Raw genomic sequence first — 26,582 nt, 5'->3', positions numbered from 1 at the left:
AATGCAATGGAGAGCAGGTAGAGCAGAGATCCAGGAGCTGCTCTTGAACTGCCATTTCACCCGCAGCAGAGAGACAATTCCTCACCGCTTTGTAAGGACTGCCTGACTCCAGCTGCAATCGTCTTCCAAACCTCTTACAGGCAGAAAGATTGAGCAAGTCTTTCACAGGTTGGGCCACACAGCAGACATCAAGACAGACATCGACCCTCGCTGCAAAAACTGCCTAGCTCACTACCTTCTCACTCTGCCCTCCCTCCTATCATAAATGAGCAGTTGCAAGTTCATTTGACAGTCTCCTTCTGATTAACCAGAAACTGCAAGGGACGTGCCAGAGCATGTATTGCTGCAGTGTCTATCAAAATACAGAAACCAGGAATCGAGAACCGCAACACCAAGACAACCAAGTATCTGACAAACATGATCAGATTGAAAGTTCAGCTGCAACCCAGGCTTAACTTTTCTATAAAAATTTAAAGACCTTAAAGCCTGAAGCACAGAAAGTTGTTTATCCTATTCTTAAATGAAAAAGGATAAAGCTGGCAACTTTTCTAACAGATAAGTTATAGTAGCTGACTCACTGAGGTTGTCACACATGGTTTTTCCCCCCCCCCTTCCTTGTTGCTATTGCCTGGGTAGGACGTAAGCATTGCATGCACTTTTTCCATGTTCAGCTTCCAGGCATACCAGTTCCCTTGACATTTCCTCTCCAAAAGGAGCCTGAAATAGTGCAGCTGAACCACAAGACATAACAAATCCCCCCATAAGCACTGCTGTATCAAACATCTAACAACAGTGGGTAGATACATTTACCTGGCTCAAAATCCTTTTCTCCAAAATGCCCAAAAGCATGCACCTAGGAAAGAGCCTAAGAATAAACACATTCCCCAACACCCAAGCAAGCAGGTCAGGAAATTTCTGAACTGCAATGGGAATCAGTAAAAATTCAGCAGTAGCACAAATTCTTTTTCCCAGAAATCAACTTCACACGTCCTTTAACTCAGTGCTTCCCAGACTGATCTGGGTATTATCACCACAAGCTGAGGCTCCCAGTGCTGCATGTATACATATCTCCCTAATTTTTCTAATTGCCTTTGACCTAAGACAAAGTGTGAAACTAAATTCACACTTTCACGCTCCTCTGCCAGCCACTCCTCCCAGGGCACAAAGTAGGATGCTGTGAATTGTGTGGTGCAACTTTGCCTCTCACCAGCGCCACACTCCTTGCCTCAGCTCTTCTCCAACACCTGGAATGAGAAGCCCAGGCACACCTACCTGTGCACGTGCACCGCTGGGAACAAGCAGAGCGCACCCATGACTGACTCCCTGCAGGCAAGAGCCCAGCAGCCTGCCTGAAGGCTCTGGCAGCCCAGAGGTCACTCCGGACTCTGGACACATACTCCCTTCCCTCAAGGTTGTATGCATATCACAGCTGGAAAGCTATAAACTAGAACTGTCAAGGACACGCATTGGTTGAAACAAAAGAAATTCAACTGAGGGATTTCTAAACCTTTCCCTCTTTCAGACAACTTGGAAGATAACAAGATCTACACAAAAGATCTTTATTCAAATTTTCCATCCTCAATCTCCTCGCTACTCTGATATTGGTGTTCTAAGATTACAAATTCCTTCTCCTGGCCTTTTTAGTCACATTCAGACTCTCTTCCAGATCTCCAAGGTTATGATTTAACACACTACAATATTTTGTACCAGGTCTGGCTGCACCACCCCCAGGATACTACAGCCTCAGTTGCACTGGCAACATAGCCTGAATCCTCATCATAAACACCATCAGGAGAATGATGGGGGCTTTTCCTTTTTTTTTTTTTGGCCAGGCTATGCTTACCAAAATTTCCTGATCTGGTCCATAGCACCTACACAAACAACTGTGCCAAAACAATTGAAAAAAAATGGTGCACTATGACAGTAGGAAGCAATATTATGTGCCAGTACTCCTACTTGCATGGTAGGAGTGACACATCACTCTGTCAAACCATAAACTGAGCGTACTCTGACTCTTCAGCCAGCTCTCTTCAGTTTGCTTGTTAATCTACAAACTTCTAGCAGTAAAAATAGGACTCTAATCTTCTGAAAGCTCAGTCATTGCAGCTTTAAAGAACTAACTTTCTGTCCTCCTCCTCCTCCTGTGTTTCATCTTTATCCTTTTGCTATACACAAGCTGAAGAAGGTAGCTTTACATAGGTTGTAGCTCAGTGCTAAGGATTATTAGCAGATGACTAAGCCTCAGATCAGTTAACTGTCCCATACAGAGGCAGCATCACTCCCCTCCACTTGCTCCACATAAGACTGAAGAGCACAGGAAGAGCCACAACAAGGGCATGTATTGAGCAGATGATAACGCCCCAAAACACCTCAAACTGCCTCACCATTCCCTCTTTACACTCATAGTAGGATGAAGACCTATCACAGAGAGTACAGGCCCAGCTGAAGCACAGGCTATTTCTTAAGGGCCCACTAAACAATTTTAAGTATGGGGGAATACTTTTCATGTATTTCAGCAAAAGACAAAAATACCCAAGTAAGTTTACTGAGCAAGTAACTTAAGCTCAGTACGCTCTCATTAAAACTAACCCATTTAATGAGGCTAATTAGCAAGCAATGCCTCACCTTTGTAAAAAAATAATTACAATGCCAACTTGAGAAGATCAAGTAGGATAAGTACCTGTCACATAATAGGTTACATAGTTCAGTCTCAAATAAATACCTATTTTTACACAAAGAAAGCACAAGCTATCAAGAAATAGCTGGGTAGAATGTTTATTACAATGAATTAAAGCCCTTTAAAGCACAGTCTGACCTCTCATCTATTACAGACAGATCATTAAGTTTAACAGCACCATCCCCACCAATTTAACAGCACCGGTGGATTCTGCCTATCAGGTTCTAAAGAGGTGTCAGAAGTGTGTTAAAGATACATTCCTGTTATAGTCTTATATATGCTTTAGAAACAAAACAAGCCACAACAACTTCCTGCCCACTGAATGCTATCTAGAAACTGTAGTGGAAATCTTAAGTCACAAAACTGAGGGCAAGGGAAAAAAAGAAACACCTTTAATCAAAAAGTAGTGTAGAATCAGCAATGCTGTGCGCGAATGCTGCCAGCAAACTGAGCAGTTTTAGCTGTTTTCACCACCAACACCACAGAAGTCAGCCATGCTGGAAGACTCCCAGTGCATTTCCTCCCTTCCCCAGAAAGGGTTCAAGCCTGCTTCCACCTGAGAGGAAGAGAGAACCTAACTGCATTAGCCACATCACCCACCAGCTTGCTTGCTATGACATCAACCCAACTTCTTGACAGGTGAGCACCCACAAGACAAACTGCACCAAAAACCAAACCAGCATAGGCAGAAGGAAAGTTGATTTGAATACTCTTACAAAAGCAGTGGCAGAAATACCAGTTATTTTGCTAAAGGCAGATATGGAAGAGTACAGGATGTCACGGACACTTATTAAGACAGACAGCTGTTTATCTGGATAACTGGGTGTGCCTCTAAAGGAAATGAATTACTTTCAGCTCACCTCATCAACACCAGCACTTTAAGAAGGGGGGGGCTAGAAAAATCCTAATAGCTTTTGATCAGTCTTTTAGAGTAAAAAGAAGAAAATAAGAGCAAAACTTAGTCATCTGTGCTCTCTACTCCGTTCTGCTCAAGTTTGTATTGCATAGCTTGCCACATCACCATGTAATCTCCTTCACCAAAGATGCTTCCATGCCTTTTTGCACATTTCTCCCACTTCCCTTTCTACATCCTCTTCCAAGCTGTTCCTTGAGCCTTTGAAGCCCAGCAGAACTACAAAAAATTCACTTCTCCTTGAGGCCCACAAACACACTAGGTAAATAAGTGATTAAGATCTCCAGCAATTTTAAGTAGTCTTTGTTTTAAATCCTTGTAATTCAGGAACCTAAACTATACTTTCAAGTGACTTGGGGCATTTAAGAACTGTAATAAAAGTTAGCTGTGCTCTTCTGCATGGAGTTGGGCCACATGAGGAGAATATTTTCATTGATTCCTCCTGTTCCCCCCCCCAAAGCATTACTGCCCCTTTAGATGGGTATGAATAACTGCATGCAATCACCTAAACCAATTAAAAAAGTATTAAAAAACATACCAGCGGTCAAATCAGTGCCAAGTCATCTTGTTTCAGTCACCTCAATCTTGAAAATACATTAAGCTAAGCAAAAGAGACTGAAACTAAAACAAGAGTTCTATAGGAAAAAAAAAAAGTACTGCTTTAAATTAATCTAAACACACTCAGCATAGAACTGTGACCTAAAATAAGTTATTTGCAATAAAGAGACTGTCGATATTTATGCCTTGCTCACCTCAGAGGAAAATGCTGGCCTTAGAATAACAACGGTCAACTCAGTCTTACGGTACTGCTCACGGAGCAAATGCACAGCAAAATGGGTTTTCTGGAACCATCAAGGCACACACATGCCTCAGAGACACCCCCCTGGCATTTCTTGTCATTCCTGTCCCATGCTTCTCCTCATGCTGTGTTTCTAGCCCTCCCAAACCTCACTGAACACTTATGCTGCACACATCACATATTATATGATGACATATCTATATACACACCAATATGTACTGTATGATACACACACACACACACAAGGGTTACAGATGCCATTCCTAAAGGCGACCTAAGCATCAGCAGATTTAAGATCAGTTCAGCAAAATCCCCACTGACCTCCTGTCCCCTTCAAATTCACAGTACGCCATAGCCCGGGCAAACACCTTCTGGGACAAACACGACGAGCAGGGAGAAAATATGTGTAGGTATGAACGCTATCTCTCTCTCTCTCTCTCTCACACACACACACACACACGTATGTAATATATACGCACGTATGATCTGCCCCCCTTCCCTACTCTCGGCACGCCCAGCCGCGGCAGGGCCGGCAGACGAGACTCCCCCAGCCCCGCACACACACGACCAAAGCGGTGGAGCTTTGTTCCGGCCCGGGGGGGGAGGGGGCGCGGCGGAGGCCCCGGGGCCGGGGCCGGGGCCGGGCCCAGGCCCAGGCCTGGCCGCGGAGGTGCCTCCGCCGGACGGGGCAGGGCCCTCTCCGCCGCCGGGCCCGCAGGCAGCGCCGAGCGGCGGCACCACAACGCCCCTCTCTCCCCGCCGCCGCGGCGCCAGGGCTGCCGCCCCCTCCCGCACTCACCGCCACCGGAGCCGCCGCCGCCGCCGCTCCGCCCCGAGCAGGTGCCCGGCGAGGAGGCGGGGCGCGCTCCCGGCGGACCGCGCACCACCGCGCACCACCGCGCCGCGCCGGCCGCAGCCGCTCGCCAGGGGCGCGGGGCAGGGAAGGGGCGGGGCCGCGGCGCCCCGGAAGTGGAGGGGCGGGCGCGGCGGCCCCGCCTCCCGCCTCGCGGCGGCTCTCGCGCCGCCGCCGGGCGCCACCGCCCCTTCCGCGGGGGGGGGGGGAGGAAGGGGGGAGGTGGCTCGCGGGCGGGGCGTGGCCACAGCCGTGAAGCCGCCCGCGCGAGGCCGCCCGGGGAGCCGTTGCTGACCCCGGGGGCAACGGCCGTCCGCGCGGGGGCGTCCCCGCGGCCTCAGGGCGCCGCAGAAGTACGTGTGCGAATGTCGCGGGAGGCGGCGGCGGCGTCGCGGGGGCCGCTGCGCGCCCGCTAGAAACGCCGAGCCTGGGGTTGAGCCGGGCAGCGGCTCTGCCGTGAGGGCGGTTGGGGGCGCCGCCTGGTCCCGCCGCGAGGGCCTCGGCGCTGTGGGTCGCAAGGTTGGTAGCGGCAAAAACGAAATGGCGGGTGCTGGCCGTGGTGGATGTTCATTTGGAGATGTGGTCGCCCCCTTACACCAGGAAGTTTTACGGAAAAAAATAAACCTCCTCCCATGAAACTTGCTACCTGGCCTGTCCTGAGGCGGTTAGAAATCTTCGGAGTTGCTGACTTTCTGTGCCAGCAGCCGGATTAGCTGCAGCCCCAAGGGCAGGAGAAGGGCTGAGCCTCACTGCGGCAGGGAGAGCTTGTGGTTCCAGTGTTTATCTGGTTTCTACTGCGACGTGAAGGGTCAGGCAGAAAAAGCTTGGCCAAAAGACTGCCTAAGGCCTTACTGATCAAATAACCTACAATTAAATTCACTGCCGCATATGAGTCATCCCAGCGGTGGGCTCTGGTCGGGACGTTGATTTGCTCTGCTGACCCATGCGTAGCGTGGCTATCACCTACTTGTCAGAAAAGCGTGTGAGGTTTGTACCATCCCTTGCAGTACTTGAGTAACTAGCTTTTTCTGGTTCCTGGAGTGCTCCCTCTTTTAAGTATATTCTGGGTCTCCACTTCTCTCTGAGATGCAATCAGTCCCAACAATCTGAACACTCTCCAGGCCACTGGGATACACTCCCTTGACTGTCAATCATGATACCTAGCAGGCCTAACAGGTTTGGCATTTGAGTTTTTTTTTTTCCTTAAGCTGCAAACAACAGCTGAACACACTGACAAATAATGAGGCCTTTTCGAAATGGAGTATCTTTCTATGGTAAAAAAATAAAAAATAAATAAACCTACTGCGTATGTATTTAAAATCATACAAAGCCACACATGAAAGAAGATACACTTTATTTAGGCAAAGATTGCTATACTAGAGTGGTGCCTTGTCAGATCAATCCATTAATGTGTTTAATTCAGGTAGACGGAGGCTCACACTCTTGTTTTAGCCTGAGCACGGAGTCGATGTTCGCTTTGTATTTTTACATTAGCTGCAGGAAGAAGGGTGATACCTGATCCAACACTGTTACCATGGCACTGGCAGGTGATACCTGATCTGCTGGTATAAAGCTTGCCAATGCCAAGTTAGCCTGTGAACGTTTTCTGTAACAAATATGAGTCAGAAAAAGAAGCTGTATTGAGTCAGCACTCTGTGTTACGTAGTCCTGATGTTTTTGATCCATGTCAGAGCCATAGGGCTGCACTTGCTGTATTACCAAACTAGGGCCTGCTTCGGGGTGAAGTTAGATGTTTGTATTCACTGGATAAAAAATGGAGAGGAAGGGTGACTTACTGTTGGCATTCTCATTAGCCCCTTTACTAGATGTACTTCAAATATATGGTCTCAGTTTCCTTATGTTCCTACTTCCAGCTTGGGCTGCCAACTTTGGCTATCTTTCAGGCTTTTAGCAGCTGACATCTTTCTGCCTTCCTTTTATAGAGTTGATCTTTTAGCCAAGCATAATCTTTTTGTCTTCTTAACCTTGTCAGAGTCGCTGTGGTTGGGACTGAGGGATCTCTCTTCTTAACTCTAAGTTTGGTTGTTGTGCTTGAGCATTTGCAGGGTTCTGCATGGCTCTTCAGTAGTTTTGGGGCTAGCTCAAAGGAACCACGCACAATCATCATACAAAATAATTTCTTCATCAAAACACTTTGAATTTCTCATATGAAAAGCATATAGAAGTATAAGATTATTAACTTCAGTGTAGTATCTTTGCAATTAAAAGATTTACTGAACTATATGATACAGAAATATAGTTGCAAGCTGCACTAAACAATGCTTGCTTCCTCTTTACCTTATTTCTATTTTTATTAATAGGAGTTTGGAGTCAGAACAAGCCAGAGTGATCTTTAGATTGACTACGGAAGATTGAGCAAGGCAAATGCTGTTATCCTACTCTGCCAAAGGAACCAGTGAGAATTCCCACAGCCTAGAGGGCTCAAGCAGGTAATGTGTATTACAAGTTTGGCATACTTTTTACAATATGCGGGATAATCACTATGTAGAAAGTTATGGCTTCTTCTCAAGACTAGGAAAAGGAAACTAAGAGAGAAAGAAAAATTTTAACGTTATTCCTTACTGCAGTTGGTGTCATGGCTTAGCTGTTCTTTATGTCTAGTGGGGCTAGTATTGCCCTGAAACTTAAAATTAAGCAGACATCTCATATACTAAATTATACTTTATTATTAACATCTTTGTTTGAATTCTCCTCAGATGCTCTTGATCCAGTATCCACTTAGCTTGGTGGATATCATTAAGCATATACAAAATGATCTCCACAGTTGGGACCATGTAGTGTAAGAAAACAAGAAATGAAACACACTTTACAAACTAAATTAATTTTCGAACCAGCATCTTTTAGTAGTTCCACAACATCATTATTCTCTGTCTGTAAATTGTAAAGGCTACTGTTACACAAGGCTTGACAATTACTACTTATTAAGACTAATTATTTTAATCTATTTCCATGTTTTTCTAATTAAATATCATTAGAATAGAGAATAGCTTTCACATTTGTGTAATGTTTAATTTGGTAAACATTCCCTTTGGAAACCGTATGGCTGTGGTATGCATGCTAAACAGCTGAAAATTTTGAATGGAAATAACTTAGAATTCAAAGACAGAAATTAATATTAGATAGTAGACAGATCTTAAGTATTTGTTCTTGCAACCAGGCACTTCATTTTCTGCATAAAATGTTACTATTGGAGCAGAACTTTGCTAGACAGTATCACGTTAAGTTTTTTAAAAAAGAAGTGGAAATAAAACTTTACTCAACCTCTAGGCAAGGTCAGGCACAGAAGCAGGCCTAGCAGCACAGGCTGAGCTGTGCTAGGGAGCGTTGCCTGGGCTTTCCCACACTTCCAGGCTCATCATCACACAACTACTTTAGAATAGTTGTTTTCCACTGAAGTGGACTAGATAGATGGAATTAAAAGCTGTTGGTAGGAAAGGGGTTAGATTGTCATAGCCAATTCATTTTGATATGTGTAGACGGAACCTGTAGATGGTAATATTTAGTGCATCAGGGCAGTTAGAGAGGATCTGGTGGAGTATGTGTCTGCAAAGAGAAGGCTCACCATCGAGAAGACCAGCTGTCAAAGGGTAATCATGTTTTTACCAGCTAACCTCTCATAGTATTTCAAGGGAAATTTTCAGTTTAGGCTTTGGGATTTTATTCTGCCTTTAGATAAGACTGGTGTGGCTTAATTAACTCTGATATCTTCTTTTAGAAAAGTTTATCTTTCTTTTTACTTCACATCCTCCTCTCTCCTATAGCAGAACCAGTTATTTTTTTCTTTCATTTATATCAGAATACTTTAGCCAAACCACAGAGTATGTATGTCTGCTGTTATGAAACAGTGTGCCTAATCCTGTGCAAGCATACAACACATTTGCTTCCTCCAGTAAAAAAAAATCTGTCATTCAGTGGAACAAAATTAGCTAAGCCTTTAGCCTCCCGCTGGAGGAGTGTCAGCTCTTTCTCTTACTTTACAGAAACTGAGATACTGATGCTTAAATCAATATCTAAAGTTACTTGTGAAAATAACTTCAAGTCTGTTGCATCTCATCCAGACAAGGAAAGAATTTTATCCAAAATAAAACAGAAAACAAACAAGCAAAGTTGCGAGAGCTTGTTTCAACAGCTTTCTATAGAACTTTTTAATTCAAGCTTAAAGCAACAGATAACAATTCCCTCCTTAATTGAGGAAATAAACCCCACATTATTTAGCTTTGAAATTTAAGGGAAGCTTTAAAATAATCATTTAATTAAAACCTGAAGGAACATGAGAAGATGACTGAGTGCATGACTTGGCTCAGATAGTATCACCACATTATTCTTTAAAGAGAGCTTTTAGCAAGGCTGGGACTTCGTGACGTAATGATGCCTCTGTGTTTTATTTATGAGGGTTTCGTGACTTTCCTGTAACAACATGTAAAAACTATGCCATTAGGTATGCAGCACATGTCAGCTTGTCATGATTTTGGCAATATACCAGCAAAAACAATTCCAGTGTATGACTTAATACCAATATGTGACATAAACACAGTTAACCAAGAATTTTGAAAGCAAAGGCTTTGAACTAAGTTTGTGATCTAGAAGGCCATAGCAAATTAATTCAAAAAGGAAGCAGGAAGGCAGAATGGCTGTATTTCTTTGCCTGTGCAAGAACCACAGTTTAGAATGGTGGCAGAATGAGAAATTGCAATGAAACAGCAGGATGGGAAGTCTGAAGAGAGAGCAGATTTCAAAATGTACAGCTTGATAGGATATTGTGGGCATTACTGATATGCATTTGGTGTAGGAATTTGAATGTTAATTATTTGATAATAGGTCTGCACAAAGTATCTTAGCATTCTTTAAGCAATAGTGCGCCTTCATCCATCCTTTTTTTCTGCTTCCTTCATTCCATCAACTTATTTATTTGTCAAAGCCACAAACAATTCCATTTGTTATATGACACTTTCAACTCTAAATTTCAGCATTGGGCCAAGAGCATATGAACATAAACTAACAATGTGAAAATTCACATTAGAAATGCAGAAGTTTCTTGCCAAAAGGAGAGTGCAGTTCTGACACAGTCTTCACCTGAGAAGAGTCTGCATTGAATTTTATCCATTTCTGCTCAGGATAGTGTCTCATAGCCATCTCCGATAAACTGCTGGAGGCCAGCAGTTGCTCAGTCCCCAAACGCTCCTCTGATTTTATGCTTCTCTGCCATCTGAGCTATAGACAGTCTTTGTTCAGGAGCAGGTAAGAACAAACTTATTCCAGCAGGCAACAACAAGAATTTGTATTATCTCAGATTTATTTTATTTGAACTGATAAAGCAATATGAAAAACGAAAAAGAATTAAAGGTGTTCTCAACTGAGAACTCACACCAGGAAAATTAGGAGCAGCTCCATAGAAATTATTCACATAAACTTCCAGAACTCTGTATATTTAAGTTGCTAATAATGATATGTTAGATGATGTTGCCATCTGTGTTTTAGAAGAGAAAAGTTATTCTGAAAAGGGATATATGAACATAATGTTAATACAGTGTTACAGATACTGCTCTTATACGCCTTAGGACATGAAAAATATTGCACAATTCAATGTTTCAAGAGCAGACTTTCATCTGTTAAGCAAAGCACTAACTTTCAGCAGGTAACAGAGAATAGATACTGGGCGTGTATATATCTAAAAAGCAGATTATATGATGCAAAGATATGTGTCCAATCATTCACTTACTGTACTTGAACACATGTAAGGTTTTGTCCCATTCTGTTCCCACCCCTAATATATATTCCAAAGTAAAGAAAAAGACTGACTATGATAGAGAATAAATAAAAGGGAACTAAGGTCCTGCTCTACTATTACATGTATTGAGATGGAGCAAGCCAAAAGCATTCTAGTTAGATATATAAATTGAGATGGAGGGAAGGAAAACAAAACAAAACAGGAAGAAGCTCTAACAGGTCTTGCAATTACAATACCTCAAATTAAAGGAATTTACAGAAATATAAATTCCTAGAATAACTGAAATATTCATCTATATGGCAAAACAGGTTTTACATCTAACTTTTTTACATGTATTTAAATATGGAAAAGAAGGAACATGACATATGACAAACATAACTTCAAATATACTAGACAACTAACTCACTCAAGACAGTTTCACAAGTTTGGCTAAAAAATAATCTGTATTTGGTTCATGCCCATCATTATTTTAAAGCAAAAAGCAGTTAAGAAGCAAACAAACATCAAAAATTGTTCTGGTGGTCAAGAAACCATTCTCTTACATTTTAGACAATAATTTTAAAAGCTTAAGCATCTTTTCTCTTATATTTAAGGGCTTTGTTACTTCAATAGACAAGTTAAAGTGGCCAATGGAATGAACAGCACCACTTAATTTTCAGCTGTAGAAGAGTGTGAGGATAAGATAAATGATGGGATAAAAAAGTGGATGAGAGAAGAACATTGTGGGTTGCAATATTCTGGAGCAGTATTACTGTTACTAATAGCAATAAAAATGCATTCAAATATCTTAGGATTTCTATGGTTTTAAAGTTTATGTATTCCTGACAGATTGAATGTATTTAAACTGTTTTTCTAAATATGGAAAAAAAAAATCCAGAGAAAATTGTTTTTAGTAATAAAATCAATCGCCATAATTTCCAGATTTTAGCATAGTGGCCCAACACTAATATTTTTTCCAGAATTTAATATTAATACTGGAAAACCACATCCCAAAATGTCAGGTAACTTACACAAATTTACACCCACACACAGAGGCAGCATAGGACAATAACCACTCCATGCTGTTTCTGGAGGCAACCAACAGCTTGAGTATTGTTCTAAAATGGGAGTAAAGGGAGACTGTTTTTCAATCTACACTGTTCTTGTATAGGAGGGAGGGAAGGGTGGAAGGAGAAAGATCTGCACACCACTAACGCAGGAGAAAGAGAAGTGTATCCCCACTGAACGTACTTATTTGTCTGCAGCTTAAAAGACAGCTTTGTTCTTATTTTTCCAGTACAGCATGTGGGCAGTGGATGAGAGAAAACCAAGAAATGAATCTCACAAAGTAAATAGCCTTTGGCTCTTGAGTATTAAACTCTTTACATGTTAAGACCTTTTGAATAGGTAAGATACAGAAGAAACTAGTTACTCATGGGAGCAGTGCTACAGCTGCTATTTGCAAACGCCCCCTCAGTGGACAACACTGCAAGAGCTCAGTGTCCCTTTGCCAACCGAGGCAGCTGCTCAGTGGTCTCACAGTTGTCGTCCTGAAAGGACAGAGCACAAGCTGAATGTCAGCTAGTTTAATGAGAAGGTACCTACTATGAATGTACACTTTAGAGCTTAAAGCAAACTTCTTAACCTCTCCTGACTCATGGCAGGGGACTCCATACAGGATTTTTTAGGATGAGGGGATGCAGCTTCACAACAGGGCATGTGATACAGGGATGGGACCACTATTCAAGGCTTTAAGGGAGAATACATCTTCTGTGAGGGTTTCCAGGCTGCTGTGCAGCGTTGCAGCTGCAGTGCTGCCCCGGGGATCCCATGCCCCTCTGACTGGCCACGACTGATCCTAGATGAGGCCTCTGTGCTACCTTGGGTACATGAGGTCATGGAGCAGCAAAAGAGCTGCAGTGCCACACTGAGAAATATGAGTGTGGTGGTTGCAATGGCACCCGACATGGCCAGCCACTTGCTCGACTTCATATATGAAACATGAGGCTGGACAGTCCTGCCATGCTCCAGCTGGCTGTGGGTAACAGGAGCTTTTTTTTTTTTCCTGGCTTCTGCCTCATCCCTGACCCCCATCACACAAGCAAGGCTGGTGCTTCAGTGAGGTGGGAAGCAAGGACTCACTTTTTGAACAGTGGCAAAGGGAAGATCCCAATTCTGCTCAACAGTATCCTGTGCAGCTTCTGTTGCTTTTTTCCACATACGTAATTTGTATATTTACAGGAGCAAAGATGACTTTTTCCTCTTTTGTCCTCTTTACCATGAACTGAAAATGTAGGCTCAAGGGCAGAGCCCCCCCCCCCCCCCAACCCCAACGCCATCTGGTTTTGAAACAAGCACAAGGGAGCCAAGAGCCATGGAGGCTGCTACAGGCCTTTGCCAGGCCCAAGACAAGCTTGGGTGTCATTGCCCCGAGCAATTCCACATAAAATGCTGATCCTAACCACAGTTACTGTGACGCCCAGTTACCTTAGATACATACGTTATTTATTACTTTAAAAACTTACTGCTAGTTATACAAGTTAGAGAAAATAGATCTTGGAAAGGATGGTAACAATGTCAGATTCTTCTTTGTGTTTATTGCATAAGATCGCTACATTGACATTATTTCATTGTGCTGTGTGTTAGCACTATATATTACTAGCATATATCATGTACTGGTCTAACTGTGTAAGCTTTCTATTGTTTTGCTTTAGTAATGCAGTTCTTGTGTTTTAATTAGTTCATCAGAGTTCTGTTTCAGTGGTTTCCTGACACTCCTGTTTTACAGACTGCTTTATGAAAGACATCCATTCAAGAATCATTTCTTTATTCTCTTTTCTCTTGCTTCTTCTCACAGCTTGGTCCTCAAATGCTTTATATCAGAAAAGCTCTGCAAAGGATTCATGTGAATCGCTAGAGGTCCTTCACTGCAGTTTCAGGACCACTGTCAAAGTAAGTTCACTGTGCAGACCTGAATCAGCAGCAAACACGAATATTGGTACAAAGAAGTTGTATCATCAAAAGCAAAAAGGAAGAGTAATTTAACCTCTCAAATGATGGTACTTGCTCAAGATATTCAGCCAAATTTTAAGGTTATATCTGAAAGCAAATTAAAAAATGTTCTTGCATATTTTTTATTATAGGAATACTCACTTGTTTTCCCTCCTTTAATCTTAATAACTGAGTGAAAAAATGAATAATCCAAAACAAAATGAGAGATGAAGTGTCACCATAGAAAGTACTAATACTAGATATACATATATATACACACACTCACACATACACACACGTATATATACACTCACAATATAAAAGCAGATTTTCTCACTTTGAATTTTCATTGAAGTTGTGATTTTATAAAAAATAAATTATGCTGATCCTTCTCCATAACTTTCACTAGAATACTAATAACAACTCCAAGCTGGTCTGTTTCTAAACAGTACTATGTGTATTTAGCTTGAAGATAAGTTTAGCATTTATATATACTTCTACGTAATGGATAACACACAGCTAAGACAGTGGACAGAACAACATCCAGTGGGACCACATCCTGTTGGGGGCAGGCCTCCCAAATTTTCTTTTCTTTGTTTTCTTTGCCCCACAAAGCAGAATGTGGGTTACATATTGCATTGAAGTGGCTTCATGCCACTAGCATTTTGGATGCCATAGTTTGGAGCCCTCACTTCACAGATCTTCTGCCACCAGTCTACACTTCTTCTATGTACTGGTGAAATGTCAGAAAGCAAATTATTATATTGCCAAGAAAACAAGTATTTTGAGGTTCTAAGAACTAGTGCTTCATGCAGTATGACTCCCTTCCTCCAAAAGCACCCCAGAACAAATTAGAATGTATTTTAAGTTTGTCATATTTTTGCTATGAGTTAAAAAAAGCTATGAAACAATTTAGTTTCATAAATGAAAATGTATTTAACCTTTATACATGCTATACATGTCATGCAAATGAAGAAATCTACAGGTTATACAATGACACCGTAATAAAATATAATGTGACATTTGTCAAACACAATGTATCACAGCAAAACAAACAGTTCATTTTTGTTTGTTTTTTATTTAAGAAATAAATGTAGCACAGTTTGGAAGACACAGTATCATGCTACAGCTTACTGCACAGTCAAAAGAATTGTTTTTTCTGAAGTACACTAACATAAATAGAGCTGTACTGTTGTAGGTATGCTTTCTTTATCACACACAATTTCATTGGTTACTTTCCTGTTGCTGGCTTTGAAAAGCACAAGAACAGGGCTACAAGTGAGTTCAGGCTATACTGTGAACTCTCTTACATATTAAAAAAAAAAAAATGTTTTCACTTTTTTGTGTTTTTTTTTTCCAAGCAGATTTGTATATTTCTTTCTTTCTTCTCTCTCTTTTTTTTTTTAATTTTTTTTAAATAAGGAACTGGACAAAAATGTCCTCAAAGCAGCACATGATCTAGCATAAAACTTATCATAGTTCACCAACAGAAATCAAATTAATATTGTATGGCACATAATGTCTACACATTATACATTCTTGATGTGAATTTTTCCATACAGATGCTTATAGAATACTAAGGAGGCTAGCAGTGTTCACTGTGTCTCTCTCTGCTTTTGTAGTTCTGCTGCAACATTTTTATATTGTTTTGCTGCTAACTATATTTTGTTGTTGCTGAGCCTATAGGAAGACAAAATATTTCTCCACATGATTGAAAGCCTGCTGGTATTAACCAAGTGTCTGTGTCTCCGAAGATTAACGCGTTATCTGACCCCCTTGACATACTCATTTGGATCTACTACAGTAATACAATACATATTAAGGGATTATACTAGGCATTTTGCCTACATTGTTTACAGGTGTTACAACAAGTATGATTTTAACACATAAGTGATAGTCGCTCCAGGACTATTAGCATTAACCAGTAACTGCCACTAGTGACTAAAAATGTCAACATAATCATAACGGGATAACTCCTACACTCCACAGTTAATAAGAAGGCTTTTTGATTCCAGCAGTTGTATACTTTTCATGCCTCTTCAGCTATAGCTTTGAATTATACACCTGCATAAAAGTTGCCAAGAAGTCCTTATTAACAGAGGAAAAAAAAAAAAAGGCACAAAACTAAAATACAGTATATTTCACTTCAATGCACTGTGGGCAAATCTCATCATTATTTACAAGAAAAAGATCTAAATAGATGAACGAGAAAACTTAAGTAAGAATAACTGTAAAATAAAATGCACAGTGAAAATAAATCACAGTGACATGTTCAGGTGAATTTTAAATTAAAAGAAGAAATAAGTGCTTTATTAGCAGCTAAAGCTCGAATTCTAATGCACACTCAAGTCTTCCCTGAAACTACCATGGCTCTAAATCACTGGTTTCTACCAAAAGCAGCCAGTTATTCAACGTATCCCATGGGAAGACAAAGTTATATTCCACTCTGATTATTTGAAATCCAGTGTTCAAGGACTGCAGAAGCTTTTTCAAGTGACAAGCTCTTATTTTACTGCCAGTAGCATCACAGGGATAGACATCCTCCACAAACTTCTGCCTCTGTCAATTAAACAGAAGAAAAGAAAACCAAGTCAGCTATGCAAGTTAGATGGCTTCATTTTTGTAATTTAGAATACATTCTTTATTACAATTGTCTGTGGCATTGTATTTTAAAACTGTCATTAAATTGTACTATACTTTTTTCCATGTAATTTGCTGGTTTTCCAGGATAAATTATTCTACATCATGCTGCAAGTATTACAGCAGTGAAAAAGGGTAAGTAGCAACAATAATTACCATTTTCTAGGTTTGCCCAACAAAATTTTAACTGCTTTCTTCATGCTAATGGGCTCCAAAGACTTGTAGGAAAAGTATATAATTAGTGAAGAGAAAGAGCAACTTGCTTCTCACTATATTCTGAATGGATAAATGAAGTATTTTAATTTATCAGATACTTTCAGTTGCTATGATGTGCTCAGCTCACATACAATGCCAACTTAAGAAGAGCTGCAAATATGAAAGATTATGCTAAATTTAAATATCCTGGAGACCATCTCTCTTCTTCTCTCCACGTATGCTGTTTATCCTTGATACATTCTTCTAGAAAGCTCGTAAGTAATCACAGCAAGTTGTTGTATCTAAGGTGTTTATCACAGTACTGTACCTTTATCTGTTTTGCAGAAAAGTGAGGTTGTCAACAGATAGAATTAAGTGTATTTTCCTGTCCTGGACTGTTAAATCCCTCAATCAAGTTTTTGTTACAGTCATCTAGGCTAATCGTTTCACTGGATATTTTGGAGTAAGTAGCTTGGCCTGTAAAATCCAAAAGATCTTCAAGAGCCTTGGCATTACTTGTCCCATTTTGGTCCAAAGAAACACTGGGCATGAGTTCATTCATGGGTGAATATTCAGGGATAGAGATGAGCTCTTCTTTTGAAACTGGGCTATACAAAAGATAAAAGAAAGAAGATGAAGAAACAAGAGTGTGTGACTTTTCATTAAGCAAAAATCAAATTATTCTGACAGAAAAAAAAAGACTATATATATTAAGGCTAGTTGTGGCAAGCCTTTACCTAAAATATACCCCATTCTAAACAAGAAGAGATTTTTCCTTAAAAATTAATGTTTGTAGTGGCTGTGTGACATGAACATTTGTCTCCTAAGAATACATTTCTGGTAGTTAATACCTGGTGGTTTATTGAACAATCATTGAACAGCCATTATTTCAGTATCTGCATTATTCTGTTACTTAAATATATTATTTTTATTACAACTTTCAAATTATCATCCTGATCTTGCAACCTTTACCTAAAGTACTCACATTTCACAGTCTAAATAAAAATATATTTCTTAAGATCTTGTGATATACTTCAGACATAGAAATCCCAGAAAATTTAATCTAACAAGTGTTGCAAGCAGCTGATCCCTTGCTGAGACTAGGAACTCTGGGACAGATTTCAGTTTGGAGAGTAGAAGGCAGAGACAAGGTTTCACTAAGACTTTTAAAACCATGAAGCTAGTAGGTAGGCTGAGAGCAGAATTACTGTGCATCAAATCCTGCAACTCAAAAACTAGGGGGTGCTCAATGACACTAGCAGGAGATTGGGTTTAACACAGATCAAAGAACATACTTTTCCTAGTGTGACTGAGCCATGGGACCTGCTGCTAGATGAGGACATGTACGCAAATAGTATCAGGAAGTTCAAAAAGATTTAGACAAACTCATCGGCAACAGGTCCATCAGTGGCTATTAGAAAGGGAAAGATGTACCTTCCGATATCCCTCAAACAATACTTCTGTGTGGTCTTGGATTGCAGAAAGTGGCTGGGTCCAGGTGCTCTATGTGACTATTTTTTTCTTATTGCTGTTCCCTGAGACTGAGTGATAATCTAGAGGGACCTCTGGTTTCACCCCGTATGGCATTTCTTACGTTCTTGTGCAGATTGGAAGTACTGAAACAGTATAAGGGATTAATTTGGCTTGCTGATTAGGGAACTACAGTATCAAAATTCCATGTTTAAAATTCAGAGCTAGATTTCCCATAGCAACCTTAGATTATCAACTTCCTTCTTTCAAGCAAATCTTCCCATCAAAATCCAACAGTATTAAAACCCAGGAAGTTTACTGATTTCCATACATTTGTTCAATTTAAACACATCAAAATAATTATGAATTTAGTATTTTACTCTGTTTATATGGAGTTCATGCAATTTTGATACAAATAAAAAACAGGTGGCACCTGAACAATATCTACAGTAATTACTTTCACAGTACTGCATCCTGAATTCTCAGAACAATCTGAAAGGTTTGGGCAAATTTGTATGAAATCAGTAAGTAAGAACCATTGAAGGCTTTCAGTAGTTTTTTCAGTGTGTGAGAGTGATATGAAGCTCTGCTGACTCTAGTCTGAAAGTCATTTTGCATCTTGACAACGTGTATTATCAGTGGGAGTACAGCAAACAGCAGACACCAGACTGACACATCGTGGGGTAGGCAAGAAGTAATGAATATTAAAAAATAAAACTGAAAACTTCAAACGTGGCTAATATGAATTCCACAATTTCTACTAGTAGATATGGTCTGTACCTCACATCCATAGACTGAACCTCATCTGTTGAATCTTCTGTGCTATTAGTTTTCCCATCAACAGCTTCCAGCTGAATAAGTCCTGAGACTGACTTAAGTCCATTAGCAACTACATCTTGGGAAGGGATTACAGAGGCAGCAGTTTCTGAGCTTTTATTTTTCAGGCAGGTTGCCAATCCATTGATCTCTGAAAAAAAGAAGGTTTGAAAATATGACAGTAGCAATACCTTTATTTAAATTGTTAAAAAAAAAAATCACAAATCCTCTTAAGTTATAGATAGAGTAGAAAAGGAGAACTGGCAATACAGGAGGAGTTAATTTTATCTATGACTCATTGCACTATATTGCCAATCTTCCTTTCCCCTCTAAAATTGCTCTTTATGCTATTTTTTTTAATTTAAAGAAGCCAGAAGAGAATGTATGTTTTATATCACATAATAAAAGCCTTCAGCTGGTGCAAATAAATACAATATATATAAATCCCACAGCTACCTTTTCTTTTTTTTTTTGATAATTCTTAAAATACATATGCTGCTTTCATCAAGTCATATCAAATGCAAGAATTTTAGAAAAATGTTATAAAAAACTTGCAAATTTGGATATGTGCAAAATTTTGTATCTACAAAGAACGCAGCAACCAAATCAATCCGCAGGCTGGAACTTCTCATTTACATAAATACTGTCTCAGGTACTGTGTAGAGTAGAAGCTTTCTTCTGCTGTTACTTAAGGAGCAAAACAAAAGGTAAGCCTCTAGTTTCTAGCATTCGAAACATTCACACAAATGTAGCTGTTCCTTTTTGAGATGAAAGCTAAGAACTTGTGATAATACAGTGCTCTATCTGAGACTACAAATCCCTTAAAAGAACTAACTGTGAAAACAAGTCAGAAAAATAAGGCAAGTTTTACCTGGTTGGCTGAGAACAAGGGCTTTTGGTTGCTTTTCCACATTCAAAGTTGATGGTATCTCCAGTTTTGGCTCCTCTTTCTGTAATCAAGTAATAAATCAACTGTATTAGATGAAGGACTGCAACTTCATGGAACTGATGGGACTCAGAACTTGGCAGAGTGCCTGTGACAGGCAGGTGGGTCCAACAGCAATAGAGGATATATTTTTTTAAGCATAGGATTTTTTTTTTATTAAAAAAAATTTGAAAGGTCAGAGAGCTTATTAAAGTAACTGAAGAGATAGTTTCCTTAGTAGAAAACAAAAAATAGAAGTGAAAAGTTCTCCCCTGTTTGCAATCCTATGTTCCTGGCAGGCTTAGCACAGGGAGCTGAGTAACCAGTTCACACTGGCTGATACAATGCTGGAGAAGATCCATGACACCAGCAGATGCTACAGCTTCAGCACCAAGTACTACTGTCAAGGACTGGGCTCTACCCACCTCATTAGGCAGTGAGCACGGTGAGTCTACAACACTTGCACAAAGCTGGGTCTCCACAGCAGTAGCATAACAGTAACTGTGACACAGGAACAGTCACTCTTAGCTCTAAAATGCACCTAAGATTTGGGGATAGAGTACACCTAAGTTTACCCACTAATATGGTTCAATTTTCAGATACGGATTGTAGATTAAAAAAAAAAAAAAAAGTCCCCCAAAACCCCTCAAAACACATTGTTCATACCTTTATTTCTGGTGTTTCACTCCTTCTTGTTCTCTTCATTATTTCATCTATTCTCTAGAAATCAAAATAAACTAGAGCATTAGAAGGCAGGTGACATATTTAACTTGACAGACTGATAAAAAAAAAATATTTCTCTACTATGATGACTTCATCCCTGCCTCTCCTGAAAAAGGGACGATAAATAAAGAAAACAAAGAAAGAAAACAAAAGATTAAAAAACAGATAAGCATTTTAACATCAGGTGTTTGCAGTCATTAGTTCTGCTCTGTTCCAAAACAAGACATTTATTTAACAACAACTACTATCATTTCCATCTAGTTGCTTTTCCAACTGGCTGCTTTTAGAACAATTAGGCTTTCTTGAATGGAGGAGTAAAAAGAAGTATTTGAAGTTATTCCTGATGGAAATGTGCCATGTGTTATCCTAAAATTGATTTTTAATTCTTTGTTCCTTAAAAATCTCCCCAAAAATCTTACATCTTTGCATCAGAGTGAAAGGAAATGTTCAGAATTAAAGTTGTTTTGGTTTGATATCCTAATCTGCAACATGCCTCCAGCACAGTGGTAAACAGTTAAAAAAAAAAACACACTGGAATAACATACGCAAAAAAAGGACCTTTTACAACCAGAGTTTCTGTACTCTGCAGCTCTGCAGTTGTAACCTCTTTCCTGTATGTAAAGCTAAATTATGCAGCTGCAGCCATTTCCTTGTGCAGGAACAGTTACAGTGGTAGCCAGACACTCATGCTGCCACTGCATAATATACATGACTATAGACAAGCCAGGTGGGAGGAAACTTGTTTTTAATCACATTAACTTTCTCAATTAAAAACATGGAGCTTTTCTTGTGTAAGTTTTAAAACTTGCAAGGAACATATATTAAACGAGGCAAAAATAGTGATCTGTAATCTTGTCCAGATTATTATTTGTAGATACTAATGGATAAATTTCTGGGTTTTTGAATTTAAATAAGAAATGAAATAATTATCTTAAATGAGAAACAAATAGCTACCTTCTTCCGCTCCAGTCTTTCTTGCTCAATTTGCTGCATAATTTGTTCCCTTTCAAGACGAAGTTGTTCAGCTGCCTCACGGGCTTTGATTTCTGCTTCTTCCTTCTAATCAAAATGTGTAAAATATGATAAGTCCATTATTTCAGGCAGGTTACCAGATACTATACTATCTTATATATCCAGGTATATACGGATATATCCATATTATTGTTGGAGAGTTATGACAATAATAACCTTCTGAAATGCAAGAAGTTTCATATTTGTATTTGAGATGATACCTGTTTCTCAAGTTTGGCTTGGAGCTCTTTTTCTTGCTTTTCTTTTAACATTTGCTCCTCCTCAGCTCTCCTCCTGGCTTCCTCTTCTGCCTTTTTTCTAGCTGCTGCTTCTTCACGTTTTCTTTCCTCCTCTTTCTTACGAGCTTCTTCCTCTAGACGAAGTCTTTCTTCTTCTGCCTTTCTTTTCTGCTCTTCTCTTTCAAGCCTGCAAGAACATACCATTTTAAAAATGTTTCACCTTGTTTAGTATGAATCCTATTATATATTTGGCACACAATTGGCATTGGCTAATAAATGCACCAGCACACACTTTTATGGAAATGCACAGCTACAGCAAAGAGGTTGCACACATGTCCAGAATTCAGATGGCCATTAAACTTCTATTCCAATCTTAGTTTCCTTTCATCAAGTATTTCATAGAAATTATATTTCCCTTTAAAAGAACAGGATGATTAAAGAAAGAAAAAAGAAAAAATGCTAATTCTGATTTCAAATAGAATATAAAGAAATAATGTTCTGTAAGGTTCAAAAGTAAAAATGTCCCTCTCCCCTTGTATTTCATTTCAACCCCAGAATGCTGGTATTCATACACAAGTAAATACTTCCTTCCTTCATTTCAGCTAAAGATAAATAGCCTGGAAAAGTAGCTGCAAACAGAGCCCATGAAGCGCAGTGGCACATTAAATCTGTGTTGGCCACTGGCCAGGCAAGGGATATCACGCCTCTTGGTCATCTCATTCAGGAGCTGCTTTGGCTACTGATCATTCTCAACTTTGCATGTTGGGAATTCAGGAAGTATTTCAATTGGGCCATGGCAGAAGCTGGTGATTTTTTCTCCACCATTCTCAATAACAATATGGCAGAAACAGAGTTGATCTAGACAAGCAGATTTAGTGATTTAGTATTTTCACGCTGTCCTGCAGTGTAGACACATTTGAAGTGTTTGGATGAATGATTGTGTCTTCAGGCTTCTTAAAGGGGGCAAAACTACTAGTTTCTAACTATTAGACAAAGAATGCAAAAGACACTTATGAATAACGGGTCAAAATTTAAAGAAATAAAGACTTAAATGTTAGCTGCTGAATAGCTGTCTTGATTCTCAGAACAGTTTCTAGAATCTTCAATGATACAGGTTATAAACCTTCTGGGGCAAGGACCATGTGTCAGTATAGTCCACAGTACAAGTAATAGAGACACATTATTATTAGATAATAAAATTTTCACAAATTAACAGATACCTCTCCCGCTCTTCTCTTTCTTGTCTCTCCCTTTCTTCTTGTTCTTTTTGCAGGCGTGCCTGTCGCCTTTTCTCTGCTAGAATTTTTGAAGCTTCTTCTGCATCAGTTGTTCCTGCTGTGAGCTTCCCTGGAAGAACATCAAGATTGGAAAGATAGGCTGGGAAATGAGAGACTGCCCAGCACTGTGATGCTTGGATAGTGGCTGAAATGGGTCTAGTTCACACTATTAAGCCATCCTTGTTTTTCCTAGACATGCATCAGCATCTTCAGCAGATGAAGCATGGGATAAGTAAGAGTATCCCTGGATTTCAACATTTTCACATTTCCATTAGCAACAAATGTTCTCCAAACATGGGTTGCCTGGTGAGAATCATACAAATTACTGGTTCCACTAGGTACCTTTACAGGTACTCACAAACCCCTCACTGAGCAGCTTCACAAAAAGAACAGAACCCCACTGTTCAAAAGTTTCATGGACCCACAGTATCTTGCTTGCAATAAAACTCACCTTCACTATTTTCAGTCTTTCCTGCAGAAGGCACATGCTTCTCAGAAGCTGCCTGACCTGCCTCATCAGTGCGTGTTCCTGAGGATTTTTGATGACTGATATTCTCCTTCTCCTTGTCTGCTTTCTTTTTAGGAGTTTCCTGGCTGAGATTAGAAGTGGCACGATGCTTCACAGGTGAAGCTGGATATTGTTTGGCATTTTTGGGAGACTGAGGATAAGTCTTTGCAACTGTCCTGATGAGGAAAACAAAAGTCAAAGAGTCCGTTATGCAACTGGGAATGAAGTTCTGTCTTTATATATATGATTCTTCTTGTTGTCTCTGTCTACACAGTAATATCAGCAGTTTTGCACAATATTGCGTAGAAAATAGGCTGGAGGCAAAACAATCAGAACCTGAAATGCAGGAAATTATCAAGCAAGTGCAAATGATTACAGGAAAGTCTAATATAAAATATCAAAAATATTCTCTGAGTTGTGGGAAAGCAATATGATATCATGGACTAACAAGTGCGATTTCATAAATATTTTTGTCAACGTTGTTGTATTCAATAGCTCATCTCAGCATTTAAAGCAAAGCTATGACTGCTTTCTGTCTGGAGCAATTATGATGAGTTGTAACATGATGCTTTCATCTGAATACAGCCTTCTCAAACCTGGTCTTTTTCTAATAATATTTGATTTTCTAAAATAGCATAAAGTACTACTATATAGCAGGGTAAGGCTGGGAAGAGCAAAAGGAGACAGAACTGCTCAAATCATTCTGCAGTCAGCCCCACTATTTCAGTGCTTTAACCAGCATCAAGATAACAGATTGAAGGCTCAAAACTGAGGCTCTGGGACCTTCTACATGGCTGCATTTGTGGCAACAACACTGCACACCAGCAGTGCTGCTGATAACCTGCTCGCATGCTGCATCCTTTAGATTGTGTGATAACCCTGAAGTCACTTCTTTGAAAGTGAAAGAGTAAAGATACTTGATATTCAGTGAAAATATGTGCACATTAAAGAGAACAGATTACAGGGAAACATAAAACTATATACAAACGCTATTTATTATTTATATAGCACCAGTAACTAACATTAAATACTTGTAATGTTAAGAAAGACCACGTGACTAAGTATTAGGGAGGTAAAAGAGATTATAATCTTAAAAGAAAAAGTAATTAATGTTGAGTCCCATTAGAAAAATAATCTTACATTAAGGTGAAAATTACAAATGCTGTTATAACCTCTCTTACAGATATGCAATTATGATATAAATGTATTATCCCTTATCACCTTTTTTCATCTACACAATATACAGTTTCATGTACTACAACATGATGTTTTCTGGACAGTGCACTCCTAACAAACCATAAGCATGAAAAATGTGAACATTTATGAATGGCTGAAAATTAGTGGACAAGAGTGCAAAATTTTTGTATATATCTAACTACAGTATTGTGTGGCCAGAGACTACTAGCAAAACAGCATTTACGTTATGGACCAGCTGATTAAAATTATGAGTCTTTCCCCCTCCCCCTCAACTGATAAACTCAGGGAAAGAAAGGTTTCTTTCCAGCATATCACGCTGCATTTGAAAGAGGTCAGGACACCAGAATACAGGGAGCTCATTTAAAACTGCCCAGTTTGGGGGGGGCAAATATCACAGAGTACTGCACTGTCTGTGCTCTCTTGCTCCGCGGAAGAGCCACCACAGACTCCAAAAGCCCTTGGCCTGCTGAAACCACTGGCCCAGCCAGATCCAGGGTTCAACCCAGGCACCCTCTGCCCAGGAGCCCCGTGTAAGCTCAGGCCCTCGCCCTTGGTCCTTGCCTAAGCTACATTGTAGGTATGCCCACACCTGGCCTTGGACCTTACTGATCCTGACTTGATGCCCTGTTTTGGCCTCAGACCTGCCTCATTACTATGGCCTTACCTGGCTGTCGTAGCCTCTTGGCTGGCCCTAGTCATTGTCACCAGACCTGTGCTGGCCACCTTTTTGGGTGCTGTGGGCTGGGACCCTGTGGGTGAGTTCCCTGTCCCTGCCCGCCCCACTGCAGCTGCTGCTCCCTGATGGAAACATGCTTTGGGAGGTATGGAAAGGGAAATTCACAGCACTTCCAGATCTTTTACTTTAGTAAAAGATAGAAGCGATGGGAGACGAGAATTACATTGGTTGGTTTGTGGTTGGTTTGGTCTGTTTTTAGCACAGTCTTTAGTTTTCTCCTCTCTGAGATAGAGATGGATTCTCAGGCCCTCTTAAAGATGAGGACAGAGACTTTGATGTCCCCACTTATATAGGCGTATGGCTTACACTTGCACCTTATCGGTACAGTCATTTTCAACTACATTTCATAAAAAGTATGTGAATAATATAGCAAACAGCCTTTCTTATGCTTCTCCAAAGCCCTGAGCAAAGCTTGTTAATCAGGCACTTTTTCAAAGCGTAGTCCCTTCTTGCTCTCTTTGCTTTACATTTCCAACTTCACCACATATTTCTTGCAGTGCTTTTAATTTAACTTTTGATTTAACTTTTAATGCTATTAAATTAACTTGTGACAGGAGGAACAAAACAGTCCTATAGCTAAGGCTGAGTCATTTGTAGTAATAGTAAAGAAGAAATTATTCTCTAACAAAGACATGACAATCAGTTTAAATTTACGAGGTTGGTAGGATGGAGTCTAGTCATGAGAACTATGAATCTTGCACTGTATCGTGATTGTGAGCAGACAGGCTCTACAGATTACCTGTTGGACAAGAAACGTGCTAAATATATTAAGTAATACAGCTTTAAACTTTTAGACCTACAGAATTCTTTTCTTAGGCTCTTACTGCTGAAAGAACAAGTATGGTTTACTTGTTTTAAAGCAACTAAAAGAAAGAAGCATGTGA

The 26,582-nt window shown here is 40.0% G+C and overlaps 2 protein-coding genes and 1 long non-coding RNA gene across 14 annotated transcripts in view; 1 reads left to right on the top strand and 2 right to left on the bottom strand.

Moving 5' to 3' along the window:
• BCLAF3 (BCLAF1 and THRAP3 family member 3) overlaps positions 1-5,278 on the bottom strand; it is a 34,864-nt gene extending 29,586 nt beyond the window's left edge. For all 5 annotated transcript variants that reach the window (XM_062600717.1, XM_062600726.1, XM_062600707.1 and 2 more), the window contains exon 1: positions 5,189-5,278. The gene's annotated coding sequence lies outside the window, so the exon portion shown is untranslated. The remainder of the gene's footprint in view (positions 1-5,188) is intronic.
• A 209-nt stretch (positions 5,279-5,487) lies between these two features.
• On the top strand, positions 5,488-24,364 carry LOC134154024 (uncharacterized). 3 transcript variants are annotated; one of them, XR_009961318.1, is made up of 7 exons: positions 5,488-5,595; positions 7,564-7,692; positions 13,828-13,922; positions 16,689-16,736; positions 20,307-20,452; positions 23,254-23,563; positions 23,841-24,364. It is a non-coding gene; the product is annotated as an uncharacterized LOC134154024 (long non-coding RNA). The 3 variants fall into 3 exon arrangements; XR_009961323.1 differs by lacking the exon at positions 5,488-5,595 and adding an exon at positions 5,611-5,761 and having other exon boundaries at positions 23,451-23,563; XR_009961312.1 differs by lacking the exon at positions 5,488-5,595 and adding an exon at positions 5,611-5,761.
• The window catches only part of MAP7D2 (MAP7 domain containing 2), an 84,572-nt gene continuing 73,013 nt past the window's right edge, over positions 15,024-26,582 (bottom strand). For all 6 annotated transcript variants that reach the window (XM_062600644.1, XM_062600653.1, XM_062600673.1 and 3 more), the window contains 9 exons: positions 23,709-23,941; positions 23,201-23,327; positions 21,963-22,167; positions 21,685-21,789; positions 20,674-20,727; positions 19,954-20,032; positions 19,047-19,233; positions 17,125-17,404; positions 15,024-16,520 (listed from right to left, as the gene is read on the bottom strand). In XM_062600644.1, coding sequence (XP_062456628.1) covers positions 17,155-17,404; positions 19,047-19,233; positions 19,954-20,032; positions 20,674-20,727; positions 21,685-21,789; positions 21,963-22,167; positions 23,201-23,327; positions 23,709-23,941 — 1,240 coding nt within the window. In that variant the 3' untranslated portion in view covers positions 15,024-16,520; positions 17,125-17,154. The remainder of the gene's footprint in view (positions 16,521-17,124; positions 17,405-19,046; positions 19,234-19,953; positions 20,033-20,673; positions 20,728-21,684; positions 21,790-21,962; positions 22,168-23,200; positions 23,328-23,708; positions 23,942-26,582) is intronic.

The sequence above is a fragment of the Rhea pennata genome, chromosome 1 (genome assembly GCF_028389875.1).
Source record: "Rhea pennata isolate bPtePen1 chromosome 1, bPtePen1.pri, whole genome shotgun sequence".
Taxonomy (NCBI): Eukaryota; Metazoa; Chordata; class Aves; order Rheiformes; family Rheidae; genus Rhea; species Rhea pennata.
The sequence above is the reverse complement of the archived record's forward strand: the minus strand, read 5'-3'. Positions and strand labels throughout refer to the sequence as shown.